A 15,318-nucleotide genomic window follows, 5' to 3' on the forward strand; every position below is an offset into this window, starting at 1 on the left:
GATCACACCATCTGGTCTGACTCTGAGAAACAGTGATTGAAGTTCTATGCACACCTCTCTCACTAAGGCTGAGTTTGTTCCATGCTAATATTCCCGCTCCCGAGTTCTGCAGTAAGAAATGCAGAATTCTTCAGCCCATAAAAAATAATGCACATTAAGTTTGCATAGTTTCTCCTATTTTGCATAAAGATTTTGTTATTTTGCATAACTCATTCATTCAGGTTTTACTCATCACAGGGGAGAGGAAAGGGCAATTAAGTTACACACACACACACACACACACACACCTTGTTTCTGAACTTCCCACAGGCATTGTACACGTGTGTTTCGGGCATCTCCCTGCAGCTTAGGGACTAGAAACTTGTTTTTAAAGAAGATCAAGATTCTCAGAAACTGAAGTCTATTTTCCTATGGGAGTCGGCCTGCGTTCACAGAGCCAAGCATTTTGCAGAATCCCTGGTGTACAAAATAGTGTCCCCTACCACCAAAGTATTTCCCTGTACTTAAAGTAGTAGTGCTACCCAAGGGCTCAGTCACTTGCTGCAAAGCTACAGCTACTACTGTGGGGCTGCCCTTACCCGAGACAGGTGGCGTCATGAATACGACTTGTGTCAAGCACACACAGCGGCTCCGTGATATTTCTGGTGCTCAGGGAAAATCGCTCAAACTCCGATGGAGAGATCAAGTAGAAACCTGGAAAGAGAAAGGAGAGGGAGCCATAGAGCTCCGCTTAAAAGCCAGGAGGGTAACAGTCCCTCATATTACTCATATTACGCCAGTACTTTTCCAGCTGCACTGGCTGCCAGTCCATTTCCGGGCCCGATTCAAAGTGCTGGTGTTAACATTCAAAGCCCTTAACGGCTTGGGGCCAGGCTACCTGAAGGATCGCCTCCTCCCATATGTGCCTGCCCGGACCTTAAGATCATCGTCAGCGGCCCTTCTCCGTGAGCCCCTGCCAAAGGAAGTGAGGCGGGTGGCTACTAGGAGGAGGGCTTTCTCTGCTGTGGCACCCCAGCTCTGGAATGAGCTCCCTGGTGAGGTTCGCCTGGCACCTACATTGTATTCCTTTTGGCGCCAGGTGAAGACCTTTTTGTTTTCCCAGGCATTTTAGCATTTTAGCTTTCTAAATTTTTAGCTTTGCTGTTTTAAATCTGTATTTTAAACTCCTGCACTGCTGCTAGGTTTTATTGTGGTTGTATTGTTATATTGTGGTTTTAATGTTCTATATATTTTAAATTGTTTTATTGTGTGATGTTTGGTTTTAATTTTTGTGAACCGCCCAGAGAGCTTCAGCTATTGGGCGGTATAGAAATGAAATGAAATAAATAAATAAGTCCCTGCCCTCTAAGGGGTCACCTCTAGGCATGTATGAGAAATTTGTTTCAGTTTCATTTTGAGGAGAATTTTCCCAGTTCACACCTCCTGGAACTGAACCCAGGCCCAAATGCAACCTGTAGTCGAAGTCCATACATTTCCAAGTTAATGACACAATTTGCGGAACAAAAAAAGCATTTGGGAAAGTGTATATTTGAAAAATGAGCACGAAAAAATTAATGCTTTGAAACTTCTTTTCCTCCCTTAATCAATGGGAGAACAATGCACACGTTTCAAAAATGTCCACAATTCATGGGTACATTTGGAAAAACACACACAAAAATAAGCACTATGGTGTGAAAAGAAAAACAACGCTCCAATCTGATATGGGCACAGGTCAGAATGAGCTTTGAGATGGAATTCAAAGAAACTCAAGGTTTGCTGATTCACACATCTCTACCCCGAACACACCAGGGCTGTTCACACAACATGCTAACAGACACAGTGGTTGAGTATGGGTTGTTTGAACCGTGGGTTGTTGAACTGTGGGTTATCGTGTTGTCTGAACATAGTCAGGGTGGCTTGTTAACCACCCTGAACAACCCACAACCAACTATGGGTTCTCAAGGGGGCTTGCTGAAAAAAATAAGCCACACTGCACAGTTAACAAGTTACCCTTGCTGCGTTCAGGCAACACGATAACCCACGGTTCAATGAACAACCTATGGTTCAAAACAACCCACACCCAACCACTGAGTGTGGGTTAGCATGTTGTGTGAACAGCATCACTGTGTGGAAAGAACTCCAGAATTCTGGGCTCAGAATCACGGCCAAGCCAGACAACGAGCCACGCGCAAGCTCTCGATCGCTGGACTGTTTGCATCACTTCTGGTTGTCTGTGGAGGCATCTGATGGTTATGCTCTGCCCTGTAGAGCCCCAACCTGTTCAGAGCAGCCCTACTGGATCAAACGACAGGCCCAAGCAGCTCAGCATCCTGGCCTCCAACAGTGGCCAGCTGGATGCCTCTGCGAAGCGCACAAGCACAGCATAAGGAGAACAGCCTTCTCTCGCTGCATAGCCCCAGTACCTGGCATTCTGCCTTTGAAGATGGAGATTCCATTTAGTACTCACAGTTAAAAGCTGTTGATGGACCTCTCCTCCTCCTCTTCCCTGAATCTGCCTCACCCTCTTCCAGTGGTATCTTAGGCCAGCACCAACTACCACATCTTGTGGCAGAGAGTTCCTTCTGTTAATTAATTACATTTATATCCCCCCTTTCTTTCATCATGGAACTCAAGGGAACATGTGGTTCCCAGGGGGTCTCCCTCCAAGCACTGACCAGACCCAGCCCTGCTTAGCTCCAGCACGGTGGCTGCCTCATGTGCCTTCAGACGATGCCCTGGGCCAGGATGCCCAATATTTTGTGAGCAGGAGAAAGACTTCTTCTCAAGCCAGTCTTCTCCTTCCTGTATTTGGCTATAATTTTATATGGCTCTATCACATCTGTCCACCCCGCACTTTACTCATTTTATTTTTATTTATTTATTAAGTACATATAGCGCTCAACCAGCAAATGCCCTTGGGGCAATATACAATAACTTAAAAAAACCAAAACAACAACAGAACAACCACAACAATAAATACAACCATAGAAATATCAAAATATGAAGATATTAAAACAAATATTTAAGAGACAGAGCTACAGATTAAAGATTACATGCCTACTGGCAGAGAAAGGTCTTAATCTGGCGTCTAAACATACACAGTGAAGATGACAGGTGGATCGCTTGGGGAAGGGCATTCCACAGACGGGGGCCACTACAGAGAAGGCTCTTTCCCTGTAGCCATCGGATACACCATTGCAGACACCCAGAGACAAACCTCCAAAGTGGATCTTAGCTATCTGGCAAGCACAGACTTGTCTTCTTTCTAAACTGAAACGTCCCAGATGCCTTCCCCTCTCCTTGTTCAGGAAGGAGCTCCAGCCCTTTGATCGTTTCGGCTGCCCCTCCCCACACAAACTTGCACCCCTCCCTGCTCCGTCGGGTTCACCTTGCCCATGCTTGGTGAAGACGCATGAGGCGATGCCACTGATGTCCTCCTTCCGGATGCAGTCGTAGTGCACCTGCGGCCGCAGGCCTGGCACCGTGAAGACGTGGATGTCCCCCAGGTTGGTGAGGCAGGCCAGGCCGCTCTCCACGTAGTCCTCACACGCAGCGCTGGCAAAGTTCACCAGCCCCACCTTGCGCACCCGGCAGCCTTCGTGGGCTGTCAGCTTGAACTTGGTCTTGGCGCTCACTTTGGGCAGCGTGAACACCTGGGGTGGGTCGAGGAGGGAGAGCGGGTGGAAGAAGGGAGGGCACAGGGCGCGCGCAACTTCAGCCCCACCATCTCCACCTTGGGAGGGCCCAATTCTTAGGGACACTCGTGGTTCTCTGACATTTCTAGCACGCCCCTTCCTCCATGGAGCTCAAGGCAGAGTAGACGGACTCCCTGCTGCATTTGCAGGACCGGAAATGTATTGCGCCTGCGCACGTAAGCACAGCATCACCAAGGTGATGTTGAAATGTTTGCGCATCAACATTTCAGTGCAAAAGAGGACTTTGGAGCAAGGGCCAGCAAGTGCTTCCCCCAAAATCCTTGTTCATCTTTCACAATACTCAGTGCCAGCTCATTCCGTCATCAGCAACTTAAAAAAAAAAAAAAAAAGTGAAGCGGCATTCTTTGGCCTGGGAATACTGATCAAAGCCAATGCAGGAGTGTGTGATGACATCACAGTATCATGAAGCCAGTTCAGAGAGTGCAATGTTTCTTGCCTTCACTCTGAATGAGCAAACACCTTTGGCCCCTGCTCACGGCCTGCCCACCCCAAAAACGATTGCAAGGGGGGCACTTTTCATGAGTTCCCCCAACACATGGAAGCTGAGACTGAAATGACAAAGGCGGACAACTGCTTTCTCACACTCATTCCCCTCTAGAATGTTATTACATTACCCGCCTCCATGGCTTCCTGCCCTCCTTAGCCAGGGTTACCTTGAACTGCTCTTCCGAGGCTATGAGCACCGAATGGCTGCCCTGCATGTCGGGGGCTTTGGCCAGGTCCCGTGAGACCTCGTACGGTTCCGGCAGCGGATTCCCCCGGCCATCCAGGACGGCGATTGACACCACCGGCGCTCTGTGCATGAGCTGGATTTCCTTGCCGAGGACCGCCTCCACAGAGCGCTCTGAAAACTTCTCCTGCGAAGGGACCTCCAGGGCATAGGCAAACACCGAGCCGGAGTTTGTGCCAGCCCACATGGTGGGCCCATGATGTGCGGCTGTGGGAAGAGCAGAGGGTAGGCAAGTAACATGAGATAGAGATGTACAGATTCTGTTTAATCTGTTCAGTTTGTGTTTTCCAGATTGTCAGGCGTCTTTTGTTCCATTGTCTGCTCATTGACGGAATTGGATTTTACAGACAAGAATTTTGTTCCTGTTTGCAAATGCATATTAGCGCTAATGTGCACTTGTGTAAGTGCACGCCTGCATATTAGCGCTAATGCACATTAGCGCTAACACGCACACGCACACACCCCAAGTTAAAAAACTGTTGGCAAGTCCACAGTGTCTCGGAAAAAGCCAGTCTGTTGCAGAATCCGCGGGACACATTCATAGAAATCCAAGCCTATTTGAATCACTTGTGGATTTCTCTGACATCCCTAGCGTGAGACGGGGGCCATCCCAAGACGCTAAAGGCTGACAACGTTCTCCTACGTGGCAAGAGAAAGGCCTGTGCTTCCAAAAGCCATGTTGACAGACCCTTCTTGAGAGGGGCCTGTTGGCAGGCCAGAGCAGGCCGCTCCCCTTGCTAGACAAAAAGGCAGCCACATGCGGAAAAACCAGCCAGCGTCAGGATTGATTCTGTGAACAGAAGGGAAGGTGCACACAGCAGGTTCTCCCGACGCTCTGCCCTCCAGATGTGTCGGACTACAGCTCCCACTGTAGGAGTGATGTAGTCCAACATACCTGGAGGGCGATGGGGCTAGGGCAAGCTGGTGGAGGGTCTGGGGTACTTTCTAACCCTGTGATCAGATCAGCAAGTGAGCTCTGAGAGGCGGAGAGAGAGAGACAGGGTGAGCGCAAAAAGCAGGAAGCCAAGTAGCTTCTCTCTCTCTACCAGAAGACAAAACAAGTTGCAACAGGCAACCCTTTTCCTTTCATCATAAGCCACTTCTTTTAAGATAATTATCTGTTTATCCAGCAGTCTCTTAGCTCTTTCTGTTCTTCTATTATGAGAATTTTTTTTAAGCTTTAACCGTAAACCTATCTCATATTGTTTTGTATAATTTACTGTTCTAAATCCCTGTGCACGGCCTTGATGGCTTTTTAACACATAAGGCGGTATCTAAAGTGATATATAAATCAACAATATTATCCTTTTTAATTGTTGTTCTTATTTATCTTTTCCCCATTTTTCCATCTTAACTTATGACCAAATGCATTTGTACCATTGCATATTACATATTATACGTTCATCTAAATGTTAGTGATAAATAAATCAATAAAACTATCCTTTTTAATAGGTTGACTAATTTTTATTACCATATTAACCTTTTACACATTTTTCCATCTTAACTTATGATTAAATGTATTAATGCCATTGTGTATTGTGAATTCTATGCTGATTTATTTGAAACATATATAACACATATATCATGTTAAGACATTTTGACAGACTGACTAATTTTTATTACCGTATTAACTTTTTATGCATTTTTCCATCTTAACTTACCCACGACTAAATGTATTAATGTCATTGCGTATTACGAATTCTATGCTGATTTATTTGAAACATATATAACACGTATATCGTGTTAAGACATTTTGACAGACTGACTAATTTTTATTACCGTATTAACTTTTTATGCATTTTTCCATCTTAACTTTGTTGTTGTTGTTCAGTCGTTCAGTCGTGTCCGACTCTTCGTGACCCCATGGACCATAGCACGCCAGGCCTTCCTGTCCTGCGCTCTCTCCCGGAGCATGCTCAAGTTCATATTCATTGCATCAGTGATGCTATCTAGCCATCTCATCCTCTGCCGTCCCCTTCTCCTTTTGCCTTCAGTCTTTCCCAGCATCAGGGTCTTTTCCAGGGAGTTTTCTCTTCGCATTAGGTGGCCAAAATATTGGAGCTTCAGCTTCAGTATCTGTCCTTCCAATGAGCACTCAGGGTTGATTTCCTTTAGGATGGACTGATTTGACCTCCTTGCAGTCCAGGGAACTCGTAAGAGTCTTCTCCAGCACCACAGTTCAAAAGTATCGATTCTTCGGCACTCAGCCTTCCTTATAGTCCAGCTCTCACAGCCATACATTACTACTGGGAAAACCATAGCTTTGATTAGACGGACCTTTGTCGGCAAGGTGATGTCTCCGCTTCTTACTATGCTGTCTAGGTTGGCCATAGCTTTCCTCCCAAGGAGCAAGCGCCTTTTAATTTCATGGCTACAGTCACCGTCTGTGGTGATCTTGGAGCCCAAGAAAGTAAAATCTGTCACTGCTTCCATTTCCTCCCCTTCTATATGCCAGGAAGTGATGGGGCCAGATGCCATGATCTTCGTTTTTTTAATGTTGAGTTTCAAACCAGCTTTTGCACTCTCCTCTTTCACCCTCAACAAGAGGCTCTTGAGATCCTCTTCGCTTTCTGCCATTAGGGTGGTATCGTCTGCATATTGGAGGTTGTTGATAATTCTCCCAGCAATCTTAATTCCGACCTGTGATTCATCCAACCCGGTGTTTCTCATGATGTACTCTGCATATATGTTAAATAAGCAGGGTAACAATATGCAGCCTTGTCATACTCCTTTCCCAATTTTGAACCACTCGGTTGTTCCATGTCTGGTTCTTACTGTTGCTTCTTGACCCTCGTACAAGTTTCTCAGGAGACAGGTAAGGTGGTCTGGTACTCCCATCACTTTAAGAATTTGCCACAGTTTGTTGTGATCCACACAATCAAAGGCTTTAGCGTAGTCAGTGAAGCAGAAATAGACGTTTTTCTGGAATTATCTTGCTTTCTCCATGATCCAGCGAACGTTGGTGATTTGATCTCTAGTTCCTCTGCCTCTTCGAAACCCAGCTTGTACTTCTGGTAGTTCTCAGTTCGCATACTGCTGAAACCTAGCCTGTAGGATTTTGAGCATCACCTTGCTGGCATGTGAAATGAGCACAATTGTGCGGTAGTTTGAACACTCTTTGGCGTTGCCCTTCTTTGGAACTGGAATGTAAACTGACCTTTTCCAGTCTTGTGGCCACCGCTGAGTGTTCCAGATTTGTTGGCATATTGAATGCAGCACTTTAACAGCATCATCTTTTAGGATTTTAAATACCTCAGCTGGAATACTGTCATCTCCGCTAGCTTTGTTGTTAGTAATGATTCCTAAGGCCCACTTGACTTCACTCTGTAGGATGTCCGGCTCAAGTTCAGTGACCGCACTATCATTGCTATCAGGGACATTAAGATCTTTCCTGTATAGTTCTTCTGTGTATTCTTGCCACCTCTTCTTAATCTCATCTGTTTCTGTTAGGTCCCTGCCTTCTTTGTCCTTTATCATGCTCGCCTTTGCACAAAACGTTCCCTTGATAGCTCCGATTTTCTTGAAGAGATCTCTAGTCTTTCCCATTCTGTTGTTTTCCTCGATTTCTTTGCATTGTTCATTTAAGAAGGCCTTCTTGTCTCTCCTTGCTATTCTCTGGAACTCTGCATTCAGTTGGATATATCTTCCCCTTTCTCCCTTGCTTTTCGCTTCCCTTCTTTCCTCAGCTACTTGTAAAGCCTCCTCAGACAGCCACTTGGCTTTCTTGCATTTCTTTTTCTTTGGGATGGATTGAGTTGCTGCCTCCTGAACAATGTTACGGACCTCCGTCCATAGTTCCTCAGGCACTCTGTCTATCAGGTCTAATCCCTGAAATCTATTCCTCACCTCCACTGTATATTCATAAGGGATATGATTGAGGTCATACCTAAATGGTTTAGTGGTTTTCCCTACGTTCTTCAATTTAAGCCGAACTTTTGCCACAAGAAGCTCATGATCTGAGCCACAGTCAGCTCCAGGTCTTGTTTTTACTGACTGTATAGAGCTTCTCCATCTTTGGCTGCAAAGGACATAATCAATCTGATTTTGATATTGACCATCTGGTGATGTCCATGTGTAGAGTCATCTCTTGTGCTGTTGGAAAAGAGTGTTTGCTATGATCAGCGTGTTCTCTTGGCAAAACTCTATTAGCTTTTGTCCTGTTTCATTTTGTACACCAAGGCCATGCCTGCCTGTTATCCTGGTGATTTCTTGACTTCCTACTTTAGCATTCCAATCCCCTATGATGAAGAGGACATATTTTTTTGGTGTTAGTTCTAGAAGGTGTTGTAGGTCTTCATAGAACCGATCAACCTCAGCTTCCTCGGCATCAGTGGTTGGGGCATAGACTTGAATTACTGTGATGTTGAATGGTTTGCCTTGGATTCGTACTGAGATCATTCTATCATTTTTGAGATTGTACCCCAGTACTGCTTTTCCCACCCTTTTGTTGACTATGAGTGCTACTCCATTTCTTCTAAGGGATTCTTGCCCACAGTAGTAGATATGATGGTCATCTGAATTAATATCGCCCATGCCTGTCCATTTGAGTTCGCTGATTCCCAAGATGTCGATGTTCAATCTTGCCATCTCATGTTTGACCACCTCCAGCTTACCTTGATTCATTGATCTGACATTCCAGGTTCCTAAACAATATTGTTCTTGACAGCATCGAACTTTCTTTTCACCACCAGACACATCCACAGCTGAGTGTCCTTTCGGCTTTGGCCCAGCCGCTTCACTCTTTCTGGCACTACTTGGAAATACCCTCTGCTCTTCCCCAGTAGCATATTGGACACCTTCCGACCTGAGGGGCTCATCTTCCGGCGTCATCTCTTTTAGCCTTGTGATACGTTCCATGGGGTTTTCTTGGCAAGAATACTGGAGTGGGTTGCCATTTCCTTCTCCAGTGGACCACACTTTGTCAGAACTCTCCGCCATGACCTGTCCGTCTTGGGTGGCCCTGCACGGCATAGCTTATGGCTTCACTGAGTTACGCAAGCCCCTTCGCCACAACAAGGCAGTGATCCATGAAGGGGCATCTTAACTTACTTACGGCTAAATGTATTAATCCTATTGTGTATTATGAATTCTATGCTGATTTATTTGAAACATATATAACACATATATATCGCGTTAAGACATTTTGACAGATTGACTAATTTTCTGTTACTGTATAATGTTTTACCAACATTACCAGCGTTTAACTTATTCACAACTTAATCTGCTAATATCCATTGCACATTAGGTATATGTTTATGTAGTCTATAGGATTCAGATAAACATGCTGAAAATGATTTCAAACGAAACAAAAACGAACGACTCAATCTTCTGCACGCCATCAGCAGTTTGGGGACACGCAGTCCCTCTTTCTCCCGGAAACAGGAGCACCCCCACCTCCCTCCTTCAAGGACTCGTGTGCCAGAAGTTTGCAAACACAGCAGGAGTGAAACTGGGCTGCAGAACCATCATCCCCTTCCTAGCAGTCGGCTTGAAATCACAAAGAACGCGGCAACGAGCTGCGTAACGGTGAGCCTCAGCAGCGACCTTCGTGGGAGAAGATGCTCACGTCCCCCTGCCCCATGCCAAGAAGACGGAGCGCCTTCGTTTCAGACACCGATCCCCGCACCCTGGGTTCTCCTCTCCCCATCCTTACCGTCTCGGAGGAAGGTGTCGGCAAAGTAGAGGCAGCGCACGACCCCCGACAGCGAGTCGTCTGCTGACCGGGGCTCAATTCGCCGCTGGACGGGGGTCATCTCGACGTCGTGGGGGCCAGGTTGTTCAGCCAGCTGCGCGTTTGCCTCCTGCACCTGGGGGGTGGGGGAGAAGGGAGCAAGGTTCCGGTCACAATACGGAACGTGCATGCTGGCAGAGGCTGATGGGAGTTGTAGTCCAACCTACCTGGAGGGCGCCAGGTTGAGGAAGTTGAGGGGAGGGCCTGGCACAGGACAGGCCCTCCCCTGTCCTGTGCCAGGCCAGATTCACTTTTCCTGGAGGCGGAACCGTTTCCCTTCGGCAAGCAAGGCCTTGGAGCGTCCCGGAAGCATCGTTAGAATCAGGGCCTTCGGAGCGTGGCTTGCAAACGCGCTACGTTCACACATGGCTCCCCAACCCTCTAGCTCCTGCTCCCTTCCCGCCCACACCGTCAGGACGAACACTCAGGACTCGAACCCACAGCCTGGCACACGCCTCCCTGCTCTGCTCACCTTGCTCGAGGGGCTACTGGCGTTGACCCTCTTCTTGCCCGACGCCCTGCTCTTGCGGATCCGGCGGAAGGACTGGCGCAGTGACTTCTTCAGGGACTTCACGCGGGAGAGGGGACCCTCCATGGCCAGCGAGTCGTTGGGATGCAACGTGCACCTGCAAGACCCCGCCCAGGAGCATCAGGGCCTCTGAGGCGGCGACCGGCATCTGGCGGAGCCTGTCCTGCTGCCCCTCGCGCACGAGCTGCTTCTACCCCAGCGGCTTCCACCGGAAGGAACTTAGGGAGCTGCCTTAGACTGAGCCAGACTCCGGGTCCATCTCGCCCTGTACCGTCGACACTGACTGGCAGCAGCAGCTCTCCGGGGATTCAGGCAGGATTCTTTCCCAGCTCTACCTGGAGGTCCCGGGGATTGAACCTGGGACCTCCTGCATAAAAAAGCAGGGGTCTACCACTGAGCTACGCCCCTTCCCTCTAAAGATAATTTATTCCAGTCGTCATGATTCTGAATAAAGCTCTGATTTAAATAGGAAGAGGCCTTTTCTGCTGTGGCCCCTTGGCTGTGGAATGAGCTCCCTGGAGAGGTTCGCCTGGCGCCTACGTTGTTCTCCTTCCAGCACCAGGTGAAGGCCTTTCTATTCTCCCAGTATTTTAGCATTTTAGCTTCCTAGTCTTTTAGCTCTGGCGTTTTACATCTGTATTTTAAATTGCTGCATTGCTGCAAGGTTCTATTCTGGCTGTACTGTTATTTTGTGGTTTTAAGCTTTCATATCTTATAGCGTTTGTGGTTCAACTTTTGTGAACCGGCCAGAGAGCCCCAGCTACTGGGCGATATAGAAATGAAATTAATAAATAAATAGTTTTGAGGTGTGATCCTAGGCATGTTTAAGCAGAAAGAAGTCCTACAGTGCTGGGAGCTGTAGGACTTTTTTGCTATCTGAACATGCATTGGATTGCAGCCTTAACAGTTGTTAATGTCCTTGCTTTTTATTATTTTAAACTTTTGCTTTATTTCTTGATGAGTTTATTTAAAATACTTCTTGGTCACCTTTCAAGGCAGTAGCTTGCTCAAGGCAGTGTACCACAGTGAAACGATAGCTCTGGCTATTGGCCAGTATAGAAATAGATAGGTAGATAGGTAGGTAAGTAGGTAGACAGAGAGGGCTGCAGGAGGCTGCCTTATGCCGAGTCAGACCTTGGTCCATCTGGCCCAGTACTGTCAACACTGACGGGCAGCAGTCTTCTGCAGGGGCTCTACCACTGGTCTACGCTCCTTCCCCTTCCCAAGGTCATGAGTTCCTCCCAGGTTCCATGACAGCTTCACCCAACTAACAGCCCTCCAGACGTTTGGCACTTCAACTCCCATGAGCCCCAGTCAGCATGCCCAATGGCCAGGAACACTGCGGGTTGTTGTCCAAAAACGTCTGGGGGGCACCCGGCTAGGGAAGGGTGCTGAAGGGCAGCTCCGCCCAACCAGACACCCGCAGAAGCAGCTGGCTGTGCCAAGCAGCGCGGAAGGAGGCAAGGGCTGCCTGGCTGATCAGACCGAGGCCGGCCCTGTCTCGCCTGCCGTCTCTCAGCATCCAGCCCGCAGGGCCGGCCAGGGCCTTCTGCTGCCTGAGGCGAAAGGCAAGATGCTGCTGCAGCACCAGTGATGGGGCAGCATCCCGCAAGAGGGGCTCCAGCAGGCACCGCTAAGCCTGGGCCCCGGATCTTTTCCCCGAGTGCCCCGGATGCCCATGGAAGATTTCTTTCTTAGCCCCGTTGCCACGCAGGGGGTAGTTTTCAAGAGGGATTGTAGCTAGGGAAGGAAGGAATAACCTGCTCCCCACTACGTGCTGGAAGCCTCCCCCCAACCGCCCCAGGGCAATTAAGCTTTAAAAAACTTCCTATGGAGTCGATGGAACCTTTTCTTCTAAGCTTAATTACATGAAAGGGGGGTGGATTTTGTCCAGGAGGGAAAGAGGGAAAAATGAGCGGAAGGGGTGGTGTGGAGAGACACGGGGCAAAGGACAGCAACTAACTGAAAATTAATTGTAATTGAAGAGGAACTACTGTTTGGGGGTGGGGTGCGCATTAACATAAGCATTTATTTTATTTGAGGCAATGTGGATATTAACTGGCTAGCTTTGCCTCCTGTGAAATTTAAATATATCTGAGTAATTATTTATAAATTTGCATATATATATATATATATATATATATATAAATTAGCACATGCAAATCCTTGCAACAACAACAAAAAAGATTTGGGGCCCAGGCTCAAATCCTATAGGACATTTTCAGTGCCTCGCAACGCCCCTGGATCACCCCTCAACCTCTACAGTCACTTCGTGGCGGGCGGCTGCAATGGCAGAAAGCATTAGAGGTTTAATACAGACAAGCCCCTTGCCATTCCCCTCTCGCCCCGCTCACCTGGCCAGCACAGGGTTCCTCCGGTAGTAATCATAGAGCCCGAAGCCGTGGCTGGTCCCAAAGGCCACCAGATTCCACTCGGAGTGCAGTGTGACAGCCGTGACGGCCGCGGGGGGCATGCACTGCACCAGCACGCTGGGCTGGAAGCCGGGGAGGAAGGAGAGGGCGCCATTCTTGGGGGCCAGCCGGTCGTGGCCCTTCCAGGTGAAGCCCTCGCGGTCCTGGAGGAGGTCCAGCACGGCCACGCTGATCGTGTGCTCGGACTTCTCGTCAGCAAGCTCCATCACCAGCACCTGCCGCAGAGGGAAAAGGAAGCCCTAGGCCTCAGGAGGGAGACCAGCGACTTCTCCGCTCAGGAGGGGAACGGGGTTGGAGGCCTCGGGCTATAAATGCCTGCGAGGTGTATTTTCACTCGTGTGGGGAGCGCTTTCCAACACCGCCACCCTCAAAGTCCCATGCTCCCGTAAGCGATTCTATGCTTTCTCCTGCACTTCCCACTCTGCATGGAACGCCGGAGCCCCAGAAATCTTCTGCTCCCTTAAACAATCCCGCCCTTCCCCCCTTGCTGCCTCCCAGTCTTCTGGATCCCCAGCCTGGGGTCGTCGCTGTAAGGGTCAAAGCAGCCAACCTGGATTAAAAAGAGACACGCACACCCCCAAATAAGGGGGGAGGGAGAAGAACCTCTACAAGAACACCTACACCAGGGGTGTTGAACTCTTTTCAGCCCAAGGCCCGCGTTCCTTTCCAGAGGAGCTCTCGGGGGCTGCGTTCCAGTGGTGGGCGGAGCCAAAGGCGAAATGGGCAGAGCCAAGTTAAAGAAAAATACCAGCACATTTTAGTGTAAAGCTCTTGCTGACAGTAACCTGCCAGTAAAGGAGGTCGAGGGGCCTTTTTTCCCCGGATCCCCCCCGAGACCACACTCTACAGGGCACCCCCTCGAAAACTGGAGGGAAATCAGTGGTTGAAATACTGCACTGGGATAAGCGGAGCTTTAGGAGTCACACAAGCAGACAAGACAGATCGCTGTCCTCAAAGTATTTGTCGTATAAGCTGGAGAGACAGCCGGGGGACACACTGATAGATGGGACACGAGGATGAAGGGGCCAAGCCAAAGGATCCTCAGAGAATGGCGGATTTCGGGGGGCAGGGAGGAGGGACCTGGACAGATGCACTGCTGCCATTACCTGCCCCGCTGTGCCCGCCACCGCCATCTTAGCCGTGTATTTGCACAGAGCTATCTTCTGGATCCCCAGCCTGGGGTCGTCGCTGTAAGGGTCAAAGCAGCCAACCTGGATTAAAAGGAGACACGCACAGCCCCAAATAAGGGGCGGGGAGAAGAACCGGAGGACACAACATCAGACTCGCACGATCCTTCCAAGATCAGGAAAGCCCAGGTTACGGTTGCCTTGTGGGGTGGGACAGTCAATCCTCTCTCCCTCCACCAGAGTTTCAGACCACATGGGATTATGTTGATAAGCCAACTCTCCGGCAACCCCCCTGCCCCCTCCTCCAGCAGGCAACTTAAAGAAGCAAAAGTACTAGCCATGGAGGCAAAAAAGGCTCCAATTCCATGGCTTCAAACAAACCAGTGATCACCAGTATAGATCAAACAACTACAAAAGTGTTGCCAGTGTTTTTGTTTAGTAAGTGGACTAACAGATGCATTTTCACTGTTTAATCCTCAATGCGCTGGATGGCAGGGTTTGGACAGGCTGAACTGTGAACCTAAGTAGCGACCTCTGTGGGGGACAATACTAGCTGGCAGCCCCCCACCCCGTGATGTCACCACCACCACCCATCCCTGGAGCCATTTTGCACTCAACAACAACAGCAGCAGCAGCAGAGAGCGCCCGCCCAGCCCGCCTCAAACGGTCAGAATAGCCTTCTGACTTTTAAAAACCAGGCTTCCTCAATCTGGTGCCTTCTAGATCTCTTGGACTACAACCCCCATCATCCCATAGCTGTGCTGGTTTGGCATTGTGGGAGTTTTTAATCTAATGTATCTGCAGGGCTGCAGTTTGGGAAAGACTGGTTTGGAAAAAAAAAAGTTCAGTTAGTTTGGAAATGTGAAGGAAATTCGAGTTCTCCGATGTCCGCACCAATATAGATAAGCATTAGCCAAGCAAAATGCCTTCTACTAGGACAGTGTTTTTGCCCAATAATGTCTACTGGCAGTGGTTCTCTTCAGGGTCTCGGGCAGAAAGTCTCTCCCCCACCGCCCCAGGGTCTCTTTCCCATCACCCCTTCCTTGCATCTTTTTTTAAAAACTGGAAAGAGCA

The 15,318-nt window shown here is 48.7% G+C and overlaps 1 protein-coding gene across 2 annotated transcripts in view; it reads right to left on the minus strand.

Annotated features, from left to right (window-relative positions):
- The window catches only part of LLGL1 (LLGL scribble cell polarity complex component 1), a 78,273-nt gene that overhangs the window by 7,000 nt on the left and 55,955 nt on the right, over positions 1-15,318 (minus strand). For both annotated transcript variants that reach the window (XM_084818138.1, XM_084818139.1), the window contains exons 13-19: positions 14,224-14,328; positions 13,040-13,332; positions 10,629-10,782; positions 10,079-10,232; positions 4,349-4,632; positions 3,368-3,632; positions 579-693 (exon numbers count right to left, since the gene is read on the minus strand). In XM_084818138.1, coding sequence (XP_084674264.1) covers positions 579-693; positions 3,368-3,632; positions 4,349-4,632; positions 10,079-10,232; positions 10,629-10,782; positions 13,040-13,332; positions 14,224-14,328 — 1,370 coding nt within the window. The remainder of the gene's footprint in view (positions 1-578; positions 694-3,367; positions 3,633-4,348; positions 4,633-10,078; positions 10,233-10,628; positions 10,783-13,039; positions 13,333-14,223; positions 14,329-15,318) is intronic.

Source organism: Heloderma suspectum, chromosome 12 (genome assembly GCF_057233095.1).
Source record: "Heloderma suspectum isolate Gila_16-S chromosome 12, 16-S_ref, whole genome shotgun sequence".
NCBI lineage: Eukaryota > Metazoa > Chordata > Lepidosauria > Squamata > Helodermatidae > Heloderma > Heloderma suspectum.